The sequence below is a fragment of the Ahaetulla prasina genome, chromosome 2 (assembly GCF_028640845.1).
Source record: "Ahaetulla prasina isolate Xishuangbanna chromosome 2, ASM2864084v1, whole genome shotgun sequence".
In the NCBI taxonomy this organism is placed as follows: Eukaryota; Metazoa; Chordata; class Lepidosauria; order Squamata; family Colubridae; genus Ahaetulla; species Ahaetulla prasina.
In genome coordinates, this window is record NC_080540.1 from 201990728 (window position 1) to 202003033 (window position 12306).

Sequence of the window (12306 nt, forward strand, 5' to 3'; positions counted from 1 at the left end):
CAATGGGAGTGGTGTAGACTGAGAGAAGAAAATGAATAGGAATGTTTACTCACGTGATGCTACCTAATAATTGTGTGGCTATGATGAAATTCTTGAACCAAAATTTTCTCAAATCTCACCATTAATTTCTGGGCTAGGCTGAGATTCTTAACTGGAAACATGTAAATATGTAAATAACAAGTAACTGATTGAATTGACTTGTAACATCTAGTGGCCTTAAGTCACCAGTTTTTCCCTTAGTCTGCATCAAGGGAACACACTAATTCAGAAATAAGCCCCGTTGAAAAAAGTTGGATTTGTTTCTGAGCAAGGAGGTATAACAGTTTCCTAAAAGATGGCTCAATAATGACCAACATGAGTAATGAATAACAAATCTGTCATTTCTGTGTAAATTTACATCAACAGGAAAATGCCTAGCTTCTTTTTTCTTCTTTGCCAGGACACAAACCCAAAGTTTCAGAAAATGATTTTGAAGACCTTTTGTCAAATCAAGGCTTTTCAGCAAAGTATGACAAAAAAGGACCCAGAACCATTGCTGAGATGAGAAAGCAAGAACTATCTAAAGATATGGACCCTCTAAAATTAAAGGTTTGTAGCATTTATGATGAACGTTTCCCCTTGCTTCAGAGTCTTGCCACGTTTTCGACCAAGAAGTGGACTGTACGCAGGCCAAAAAAGAATTTGCAATATAAGAGGCAAAGGCTACAAAATAAAGTGCCGTAGGAAGGAAGGTGGATGCCTTAGTGCAGGGGTGTCAAACTCGATTTCATTGAGGGCCACATCAGGGTTGTGTCTGACCTCAGGGGGCTGGGATGGGCGTGGGCAGCTTGATGTCACTCTCATGTCAGTGGCGCCTGTGGTGGCCTGAGTGCTCTGCCAGTGAAAACGAGCTCCCGAGCTCCGTTTTCACTGGCAGAGGCACTGTGGGCCTGTCCTTCGCTGTTTCCAGGGCGTCCCCGTGGGCCAGATCTAATCACCCCACAGGCCGGATCCGGCCCCCAGGCCCTGAGTTTGACACCCATGCCTTAGTGGGCATAAGTAAGAGATCTCAGGTTCTGTCAAGGAAGTCAAGTAGCAGAGCCAGGAAAGATCCTGGAAAGCCTGCCTATCAATGTAAGAAATACCTATTGTGAGACAAGGGACTGAGAGTGTAACAAGTCGAGGAGTTGCACAGTTGGGGTTGAGAGCCAATAGGTGCACTGATAGGAGAAACAAATGTGTAAAAGCTTCTGTATATTAAGAAGTGGTGAGCTTAAGCGGAGATTAGCTCAGCGCTATAATAGTTACGCAGAAGCACTCGTGAACTCATCACGAGCAAAGTGGGTCAGTGGCTGTTAGAAAGAGTGTATTAAATCATTGCACATGGACATTGTTCAGATAACGAATATTGCTACGGGTAGCAATAAAAAGAAGCAAATTATGTCAATGAAATGTTGTGCAGCATTTGCCTTATGCGAATTCCCATTCCTTCCTTTTTTCCTCTGCCAGCTTCTAGATTGGATTGATGGAAAAGAGAGGAATATAAGAGCTTTATTATCTACTCTTCACACTGTGCTTTGGGAAGGTGAAACCAAATGGAAGCCAGTTGGGATGGCAGACCTGGTTACCCCTGACCAGGTCAAAAAGTACTATAGAAAAGCAGTGCTTGTCGTTCATCCAGATAAGGTGAGTGTCTGGTAAATGCTCATAAACGGATAGAGTAATTAACATTCACATGAATGCTAATTACAGGTAAACCTTAACTTGCAACTGGTTATTTAATGACCCGCTTCAAAAAAGCTACCAATGACACATTTTTGAATTCTGACTACCAGGCCCCCCTCCCACACACATACTGCTGTTGTCAAACGTTAAACTGCATCACGCTCTCTGCTAACTGCTGTTGCTTTTGGTGTGCAGTATTTTTTTTAAAAAACATAGTTTGCCGCCACAGAAACAATATATAGCAGATCGTGGAAGTGCTTCATCAAATCTTCCTGGTTTATGGAATATACACAAAGATAGGCGAGTTGCTATCAGCCTTCTTGTGGTGGTTGCTTCAGAGAGCAAGGTTTCTGACGATAGCAATAGCACTTAGACTTATATACTGCTTCACAGTGCTTTGCAGCCCTCTCTAAGAGTCAGCCTATTGCCCCCAACAATCTGGGTCCTCATTTTACCCACCTCGGAAGGATGGAAAGCTGAGTCAACCTTGAGTCCGGTGAGATTCTATCTGCCAAGCTGTTGGCAGCCGGTGATCAGCAGAAGTAGCCTGCAGTACTGCACTCTAACCACTATGGCTCTATAAGTAGGCTTCGACTTGAGAACCTTAACGCAACCTGCCCATTCCAACCTTCCCAACCCAGATGTAAATGCCAGTTTTTGCCATATAGGTCGGCTAGTTGCCAAGGGCCCAAAATGCAGTCATATGACTGGGGGCAGGGACAGCTGTCAGAACTTTGGAACTGAATCATAACTAACTTTTGTGTGTGTGTTGGGGTGGGGTGTTCCTGTCATAACTTCAAAAGGTTGTAAGTCAAGGACTACCTGCTGACTGTTTCTGGAACAGGAAGGGGAAATCATTCAGATAGTTTGTCCTCAGTGGCCTGTGGTTCCATGTTGACATCTGAACTCAAAACCATTCTTGTTCATCTCTAATGGGCAAATTGGTCGATCATGTCCCACTGAGAAAAAAAACAACGCAGTTCAGAGCTCATTCAGCGCACTTATCCTTCTTTGAAAAAAATAAAATAAAATTGTGACTATAGGAACTCAGGGTGCAGATAGTAATATCATCGGGGATTTCTTCTTAACTCCAGAAATAAAGCGAATTGCTTGTGATGCAAGTTAAGCTTGCTTGCTTTTGCAGTTGAACAGTTGCACTGTAATTCAATTATTTGTTTGTTCGTTTGTTTGTTTGTTTACAGGCTACAGGGCAGCCCTATGAGCAGTATGCCAAAATGATCTTCATGGAGCTGAACGATGCGTGGTCAGAATTTGAAAACCAAGGCTCGAAATCCCTTTTTTAACAGAAAGTCCCTCTTGCAAGGGAATTGATTTCAAAATGCATTGGCAGCAGAATTGAATCTCCAGTGCTGTAGTGTAACCTCCTTAGTTGGAGGAGGGAGGCGAAACAACTTTCCCTGTTCTTGCATAATTTAAAACTGTACACACAGCCACACAGTGTGTATTGTAGGAGATAAAATGTGAAACTTCGCAAAGATGGCATTCCCATCAGTGCTGGGAAGTTTGTGTGGTGGAAATGGCAAGTTTCAGGCTATGTTAGAGAAGGTTGAATGCACCAGTAATTCTAATAATGGCTGCTGGCGTGAGCAAAATTTTGCTAGTGGGAACATCATCTGTTTTGAATCTCGATTTTTTTTTTTTAAATTTTCCATTTGAAAAACACAAAACCTCAATTTGCATTTCTGTTTTATTTCCCATGTAGTCTTTGTGATCCCCCTCCCCCTTTTGTTCCTTGTTTGCCTTATTTAAGTGCTTTTGTTACCCTCTAGTCTGTGAGTTTGTGCGATATCATTTTTTTTTTCTCGTTTCTGTTAGAGGTGTACATTTTTCTTCTGTATTTTATGTAATCCTTCCAATGATCATTCTGTAAATAATTAAAATAGTTTTCTGACAACACCTGTGTTCCTTACCCTGCATCAACAATTGCTTAGCCAAAAGCTCTTCCAATTGGAGAAAGAAGTTGGCTTGGGCGAATCTTGGGTTTGTACTACTTCCTTTTTTAAAAAAAAAAACTTGTAAACTATAAACAAAGAAGAAGAGCTCGAGGGTTGTGTAGTCTTGCCTTATTTATTATAATACTGTTGGAGGCAAGACAATTAATGTTAAGGTGTTCAAGCAGTAAGATAGCGCCTGTGACTTCTCCCTCTTGGCTGCACTGCGTGATCGGCACGCAATTTGCAGGCAGGTTGACACATGCACAGATGGAAGCAGATGTCTATTTGGTTACTGCTTTGGTTCGCATTTGATGAAATTGTGTAAACGTTGCCTCTTTAATGGCCATTTTGAAGGAGTGTTAGCCATTGCTAACTTTTGTTCATTATTTATGAAGTCTGCAGAGTCCGGAGGTTTGCATGTATGGATTATGTACCCTCTTCAAGACTATCAATATGTATAATTAAATTAGATGGATAGATAGACAGATATTATTTTAAAGACAATCCCCCTACTTGATGTGTCCTTTAGAACGCTTAGTTCTAAAACTGGGGAGAAAAATTCACTTTTGGGTGTAATACTGAATACTGTAATGTAGTTCAACGTTGTATCAGGTTAGCAGCATGCTCAATCAACATTTGGTCTCTGAGCTGCATTAGTAGCTCCCAATAGAGAGTCTAGTTTGCTGTTTAAATTTATTCACTGTTTTTATGGTATTATGGATTGTTTTGTCTGGTCAGGTGACCGCTGAGGTGAAGCTTTGCATAATCACTGAAGGGTTGCTTTATTTGTGAGCAACTCCTGAACAAATTTAATTCAAAGTGCTGGGTCTTTTTCCCTTTAGAGCAGGGGTCTCCAACCTTGGCAACTTTAAGACTTGTGGACTTCAACTCCCAGAATTCCTCAGCCAGGTTTGGGTCTGAAGTCCACAAGTCTTAAAGTTGCCAAGATTGGAGACTCCTGCTTTAGAGAACCAACTCTATTTTTGGGGAAAAGAAGGGCAGAAGTGTTGTTGAGAGGTCCTATTAAAAACCCCAAAACCTCCAAGTTGGTGTCAACCAGAGAAAGATGTACACAAGAAAGTGTGGAAAAGTTTGAAATTCTCACGACTACTTGAAACCCTTTTTTCCCCCTGAAGAAAATGCAATTGGGTTGCTAAAATGGCTTTTAGAGATTATATTAGGCTGAAAAACCCTAATATATAAGGCAAGGACAGGAGACATAGGCCCTTTATGTGTTGTTGGCTTATAGTTTTGAAACATCTTGCACCATTGGCTATGTTAGCTGATGCTGATGGAAATTGTAATTCAGAAACATTTACAGCATCTAACCCATTGGGAAGTTTCTGTAAATCTGTAAAAATTAGGATAAAATGCAGAATTAGAGTAAAACAAAGCCCTCCTGTAAATTCCTGCACTTCTAAATAGAGCTGCTTGTGACTTAATCTTTAATTACAGGAAACACTTTGTGCAGCCATTTTTAAAGAAAGGCAGGATAAATTCAGAGATGATAGTTTAGGGTTCCCCCTCTCCCCCCAAATAGATACTTCGCTGCTTTACGTTATTCTCTGAGTTGAGAGGTATTGGTATATATAATACACCAACATTACTGTTGCCCTGGTTTGGTGTTCCAGAAACCCCAGCTTGATTTCTTGGGGGATGGGAAATGGTTGAAAGGAGGCAATGCAATTCCTATAAATACTGTAATTGCCAGATTATAGAGCACAAGCTGTCTCTTATTCTTTAAATATCTCTTGCTGATAATTGTGTACAGTCTGGGCCATTCCTAAAACACAAAGACGGATCTAGTGAGAGTCGAGGACATCTGCCTGTCCCTTAATTGCTAGTCTCGGTCTGTATTAGAATTAATCTAGAAAAAGGAAGTGTGATTTCTGCTATATAATAGTGACACATTTCATTTATAGCCAGCACTTGCAAATTCATCTGCTGGCTAAGGTACTCATAGTATCCAGGATTTTTGGGTCAAACCTCAACAGGTTTTTTTAGTCCTAACACAGAGTTGCATTAGATTCAAAGGGCTTTTGTCCTTTTTTGAAGCCTTTCATAAGAAACCTATGTGGGATGTTTTGCTGTTGCTTTGCACTCCCTTGTTGGAGAAACTTTGGTTCTTGGCTTGCCATTCAAGATACACTACGCCAGTGATAGTGAACCTTTTTGGCACCGAGTGCCCAAACTGGAATGCGTGTGCAAGTGCGCGCACACGCCGGAGCACCGGAAACCCAAACACCAACTGGCCGGCATGCGCATGCCTGTTTTGGGGCCGTTTTTGGCCAGCTTTCGGGCCATTTTGGGGTCATTTTCGGCTTGTTTTTGGGGGCTGTTTATAGACCATTTGCTTTGCCATTTTCTGGGCTGTTTTTCAGGCCAAAAATGGTCCCAAAAACAGCCTGCTTTTTGGCTGTTTTTCGGGCTGTTTTCTGGTGCTCTGGCACCCCCGAAGACCAGCTGGCTGGTGTGTATGTGTGCACCAAAAACCAGAAGAAAAGCTGGTGATGGCGCGTGTGCCCACAGAGAGGGCTTGAGTGTCAGCTCTGGCATGCGTGCCATAGGTTCACCATCATGTCACTAGGCCATCCCCTAGCATACAATACAATAAAACTATGTCCTCCTGGGAATTCTTTTATGGACAGATGCTAGTGACATAGGAGGGAAATCTGTATGGATGTGGGTGTCCTACCCAGGGAAGGGACCCAATTTAAGGTCTCACAACTGTATTGGAAAGAATAGAAGTACATTCTTTCTACTTTCTTTCTCCCCCTCTGAAATTCAGTCAGGAGTAACTAACGTAACACTAAAAAAATGCTATTGAGTCACACTTAGCTATAAGCCACCTTCAGCTTAGGTATGACCCACTCAGTGGAACTTCCAATATGTTTTCAGATGTGCCATTAAGAGTGAGAACTACAAATATCTCAGCATAATCCACTCCAGATAAAACTTCAGCTTTTATGACTCTTCCAGGACCTGTTTGGGGATGCAGCATCCTCTTTAATGAATATTCCTTCTGACTACAAAGTGATAAAATGGTTGCGTATAGACAGGTTCTACCGCATATCTTTCAAGTGGGCAAATATTCAAGCTATATAAAGAGAGGACAGATCACGTAACTTACTGCTCTAAGGTCCTTCATTTTTGCTACAGTGATCAGAAAGTGAGTATCAGATTCCTAAAGTCTGATTCCTTGCAAATTAGTCCTTTAAAATAAGCTGCTGTGAACTCCAGAGAGTGTCCAGTTTATAAATGTTTGAAATAACAGTTTGCTGTAGTTCTGTCAATGTTGATGGTATTTTACCATAAAACATAAGGGGGTGGGGGGGGGGGAGCCATGGCTTTGCCTAGAATAATTTGCAGTCTACATTTCAAGAAAGGTATCTGAGTTAATAGAAACCTTGAGTTTCTATCAGTTAATAGAAACCTGAGTTAATAGAAAGTTAGAAAACCTTTTGCATAGGTTAAGTGTAAACCAGTTTTAATTTGGATGGTAGTGGTACTTTCTCTGATGATCTCTTCCCTCTCTGGTGAATTATATCATCGTATTAAAATAGTAGGTGCCTGGAAACAAAAGCCTGGTGATTTTTTAAAAAAATTACATTCCAAGCAACTTTTCAACCTGCAATCATTTCTTTTTAGAGGTGCTTGGTACTGAAGTTCAGAAAAATGCTAAATGTTAAAATGTTAAAAACCAAAAGCATTGAAAAAGATTTTAATAGTCTGGTAACCGGGTGGTGGTGGTAACATTTTACCACTGTATGTATGTATGTATGTATGTATGTGTATATATATATATATATACACACATACATACATACATACATATGTACAAACCATAATAGGTTTATATATATATACCTATTATGGTGTAAGAGGGATGAAAGTACATCTGTGCCAGAACAAACTCCATGATCAGTGTTCTAGTTTTGGGAACTGGCTATTCAGCATCATCTTTGGAGCTGGTACAGATATAAATTTTTAAGTGAGTTAAGTTTTTCCCCCCCAGATTATTGTTTGCGGTCTAAATCCAATTTAGTTTCTTTGATGCAGTATTCGATGCAGCTGCTATATTATGTTTACCTCTTCTGATTTATATAGGATATATACATGCTGTGAATATTTTAAGGGCAACATAAGAAATCTATCTTACAACCAACTCAATTTTGGTAGCCCATTTCAACTGTTAACCTACTCTCAGTGCCATCAGATTTCCCCCCAACGTGGATGATCCCTTCTTAGCCAGCGACTGAGCTTACAAACATAGTTGTTAATATGTAATATTCTTTTGCTCAAAAATCAACGTTGTAGGATTTTTCAGGCAGGTTTGTCCTCAATTGTTCCAAGAGATAGCAAGACCTATATTGGGAGTTTACAGAGTACGCATGTACTCTTCCACTGAGCCATGGTATATCTTTCACTAGCTTGTATCCGATTTTATTATGCTGTAGCGGGGAAACTTCCAATTCGAGAAGAGCTTTAGCAGATTGTTGGCTGTGAACATGCCAAGCTCTTGCTCAGTTGGAATTTTAGCATTTTGGCCAAAGAATTCTAGCTGGAATGTCAAAACTGTTCTTTCATTCAAGTTAATGGATACCTCTGTAAGTCTTTCTTTCTCAGGTTGTTTTTTTCTTTCTTTCTACCCCTTTAGCATCAATTGAAATCAATGGAAGCCATGCTATCCCCAAAGAGGATTTAAGTGTTCAGAAAAATAATACTAATTGGCTGGTTCTGCTAACAGCTTTAGAAATTCTATTCTTTATCTCCCCCCCCCCATTTTCTTCAGAAGATATTTCAGTGTTGCGAAAGGCAGCAGTATACAGCACATTATTTGACAGATTTATTGCAGCAGTTCTATGACTTTCTTCCTCTGGGGAAAAAAAATGCTTGCTTTCCCACACAATAATAGTATTTTCTTTTCGTGACATAGAGATGCTTTTGTAAACCCACGTAACCTTGGAATCATTGCTGGGAATATCCGGTGAAAATATGGATTCTTTCAAATCAGTAGTACTTAGTTTTTTCCCCCCATGCCTCAATCAGTGATTTATTGCATTCTTCTTTAACCAGTTATATTTTAGGTATAACTGTCATAAATATGTTGCTCAATTAGCAATCAAAATAACATTTCCCTTTTTTTTTTCCTGTATGACAAGTTGCAAATAATTCCTCTAGAGCAGTGTTTTTCAATCTTGGCGATTTTAAGGTGGGTTGCTTGGCAATTCTGGGAGTTGAAGCCCACCCATGTTAAAGACACCAAGGTTGAAACATTGCTGTAGAATTTAATCCTCCATTCCTGATTTGAGCATAACCCAGAATAGTAACAACAGTTTTGAGCAATGAGATTTTGAAATGGGGTAAGGGGGGGGGGAACCAAGCCTACAGCAATAAAAATTAGGTCTCGCAGCTTCACTTGGGGAGAAAGGAAAAGTCTGATTTCTGTATCCTCTCTTGTACCTTGGACTTCCATATGGCTTTTGCACCTGAAACTTCAGAATAAAATGTTAAAATTATTGATGGAACTGTTTTTAATGAAGGGTGCATTTACATTTTTTAAATTTCAAAAAGGGAACTTAGAGGCATTGTGAACATTATTTTTTTTCCTAATCTTTTGGTGAATGTACTGTATATATTATGGAACTGAAGAACAGCGAATGAAGATCCTGCTCATTCCATGATAAAAAAAACAACACACCACGTTTTTGTGTCTTAAATCGTCTGGTTTTGCTGTTCATGTGCATGAGGGTTTGGGCGGCGTTGAGTTTAGATAAAGAGACGGAGAGGGGAACAGAGATTGCTGTTTGTTTATTTTCATTATGGTCCAAATACCTTTGGTAATAGTTCAAATGAAAAAATGTATAAACGTGTACATACATGAACTGAGCATTGTTTTAAGGTCATACCTTGTAAAACAATTGTGAATAATCTATGTGAATGTTTTGCTCATAATGTACTGAATCAACGTCTTTTGCTTTGAAATGGCCATGTTTCCATCATTTAAAAAAAAAATCAAATATAGCTTTCCCTTTTTCATAGTCACAAAGAGTAGATGGCTCTTTTCTTGTAGTCCAGTCACATTGTCACATGCTTGGCTGTTTCTATAGTAGGAGGACCCCAGGTGCTGCCCTTTAACAAAATCACACTGTAATCTTGCACCGGAAGAATCAAAACCCTTGTTCATTAGTGGCATGTTAAACATGTTGAGTTAAAAACAGCTGTTCTAATCTTCCTCTGTTCTGATCGTTCTGAAAGTTCAAAACCAGCCTTGAAGAAGTTCAGAATTCCTATTTAAGCTCAAAATAGGACATTGCAAGCTTGGAGCCTTTCCAGAATGGTCAGACCATCCCATTTTGAACTGGAAATATTGTGCGCCCTCCCTTCCAGTTCATATATGTGTCTACATGGTTTGATTATTTCACACCTGTTCCTCAATGCAGAATGACTGCCTTTGAACCCACTCCTATCTAAAGACTGAGACAAGGTTTTTAGTTTCAGAATTTAGCTAAGGCAAGGAAGGGGAATACATACCAGACCCAAGCAAAATTCAACTCTCAATTAAAGAAGTGTTCTTCCTGTTTTTTTCTAACATAAATATTGGAGATCTTCTAAAGAAAGTGGATAGTGATAAATTCTAAGACCAAAGCATGTATGTAATGCAGTGCACAGTACATTTTTTGGAATAGTTTACCACAACATACAGTGAAGTTGTCCATTTTTAGATTATTAGAAGGGAAATCTATCAACAGCACCTCATTTGATTTTGTTATTTGTAGTCTTCAATACTAATCAAAACATAAAGCTTCAGTTAAGTTGGTACACACATTCAGCTATGAATTTAGTCCTAATAGTGACCATCCAGATCGTTCAGAAGTATTCTTGCTTCATTCTCTAACCTTTCCTCCTAAAAGTTCACCAAAAGGTTGTGAGAAGCAGTTTATAATGTGCTACTTTCCAGAAAGACAAGCTGCGTAGTCCAATGTTTCTCAACATTGGCAACTTTTGTTCCCTCTGAAGTCTCCCTGGGAGACTTCAACTTCCAGAATTCCCCACCCAGTATGCCGTGCCAAAGTTGAGAAACACTGCCTAGAAGATTGAGCATGGGTCTTCTTAACTCATAGTAAGCAAGTCAAATGTATTCACTGATGGAACTGACTGCACCCTATTTACAAACATAGATGAAGAAAATGGCAGGAGTTAATCAAACTGAACTGTAAAGAGACAATTCTATATCTCAAGAATTTATTTTGCTACTCCAGAGTAGAGAACAGGGAACTCAACATCTGGAATGTTATAATCCCAGATAATCATGGCAAGATGATGGAAAGACAGTAGTGTCAAAACTTGCAAGATGGAGTGAGGGATCCTGCAATTGAACTGCCTCCTTTTGTATCTGGTGGTATACACAAGGGTCAGAATTTTGATATGCCGATATGGTGAAAGAGGCTGGGAACTACAGCTCAGCAATTCTTGAATTGGAAAGTCTACTAATTTCTATCTGCTATGAGGGGGCTCCTTGGTGCTGCTAGTTACCCAACTAGCATTGATGATGTTACCTAGTTTGGGTAATGAAATGTCTGCAAGAAAACAAGCTCAGAGAGCACCCATGACTCTTCATTTCAACCCTGAGCTACAACTATTCTCTTTTATTGGTATCTTCTATATATTCTTGTAATGAGATGCTTGTCGATTGAAAGGTCAGCAGTTCAGTGGTTCAAATCCCTAGTGCTATGTAATGGGGTGAGCTCCTGTTACTTGTCCCAGCTTCGGCCAATCTAGCAGTTCGAAAGCATGTAAAAAATCCAAGTAAAAAAATAGGGGCTATCTTTGGTGGGAAGGTAACAGTGTTCTGTGTGCCTTTGGCGTTTAGTCTTGCCGGCCACATGACCATGGAGATGTCTTCGGACAGCGCTGGCTCTTCTACTTTGAAACAGAGATGAGCACCGCCTCCTAGAGTCGGGAACAACTGGCACATATGTGCGAGGGGAACCTTTACTTTTTATATATTCTTGTAAATGTTACATCATATTCTACGTCAACCAAGAAAACATGGCACGGTACATGTTGCAAAATCAAATGTAATTCATTATTGCAAAGTGTCCATACAAGATTATGGTAGAAAATTATAGAAAAAGGCATTTTTACTGCAAATTTATCTGAATCCTAAAGTTTACAAGTACCAAAAATGGGAAATGGAGTAGAAGAGAGCACTTAAGTACTGATGGTTAAGAGTATCTAAGGATCAAAAATGCTGATAACTTAACATCAAGAAGATCAATGGAAGAGGAGAATGATATTGAAACAACTAGAGTCTTGAACCGGATACCTTCCATCTGCAATATTTTGTTATAAACTTCGCTTGGATTCAACTAATTTCATTCAAAACCAGTCCTTGCATTCAGCCTGCCTTCCCTTTCCTGTCATTTCATGGTGCCTTAGCCAGGCTTCCAATGCTCATTTCTAATCTCTCATGTTAATGCCCATTAGTTGGATCCTGTCAATTTCACTATGAAATTCTGTAACATTAAGTGATGTTGGCATCCTTTCTGGCAGGAGCTAATAGGTTATTTGACCTCAGGTTGATCATCTCTGGCTGTAGGTTCCATCTGTCTATCTTTTTTACTGCTATTTTTTTGTTTAATGG

The 12306-nt window shown here is 39.7% G+C and overlaps 1 protein-coding gene across 4 annotated transcripts in view; it reads left to right on the forward strand.

Moving 5' to 3' along the window:
• GAK (cyclin G associated kinase) overlaps nt 1-3362 on the forward strand; it is an 84332-nt gene extending 80970 nt beyond the window's left edge. For all 4 annotated transcript variants that reach the window (XM_058166425.1, XM_058166426.1, XM_058166428.1 and 1 more), the window contains 3 exons: nt 440-588; nt 1489-1665; nt 2907-3362. In XM_058166425.1, coding sequence (XP_058022408.1) covers nt 440-588; nt 1489-1665; nt 2907-3008 — 428 coding nt within the window. In that variant the 3' untranslated portion in view covers nt 3009-3362. The remainder of the gene's footprint in view (nt 1-439; nt 589-1488; nt 1666-2906) is intronic.
• The last annotated feature ends 8944 nt before the right edge of the window (nt 3363-12306 follow it).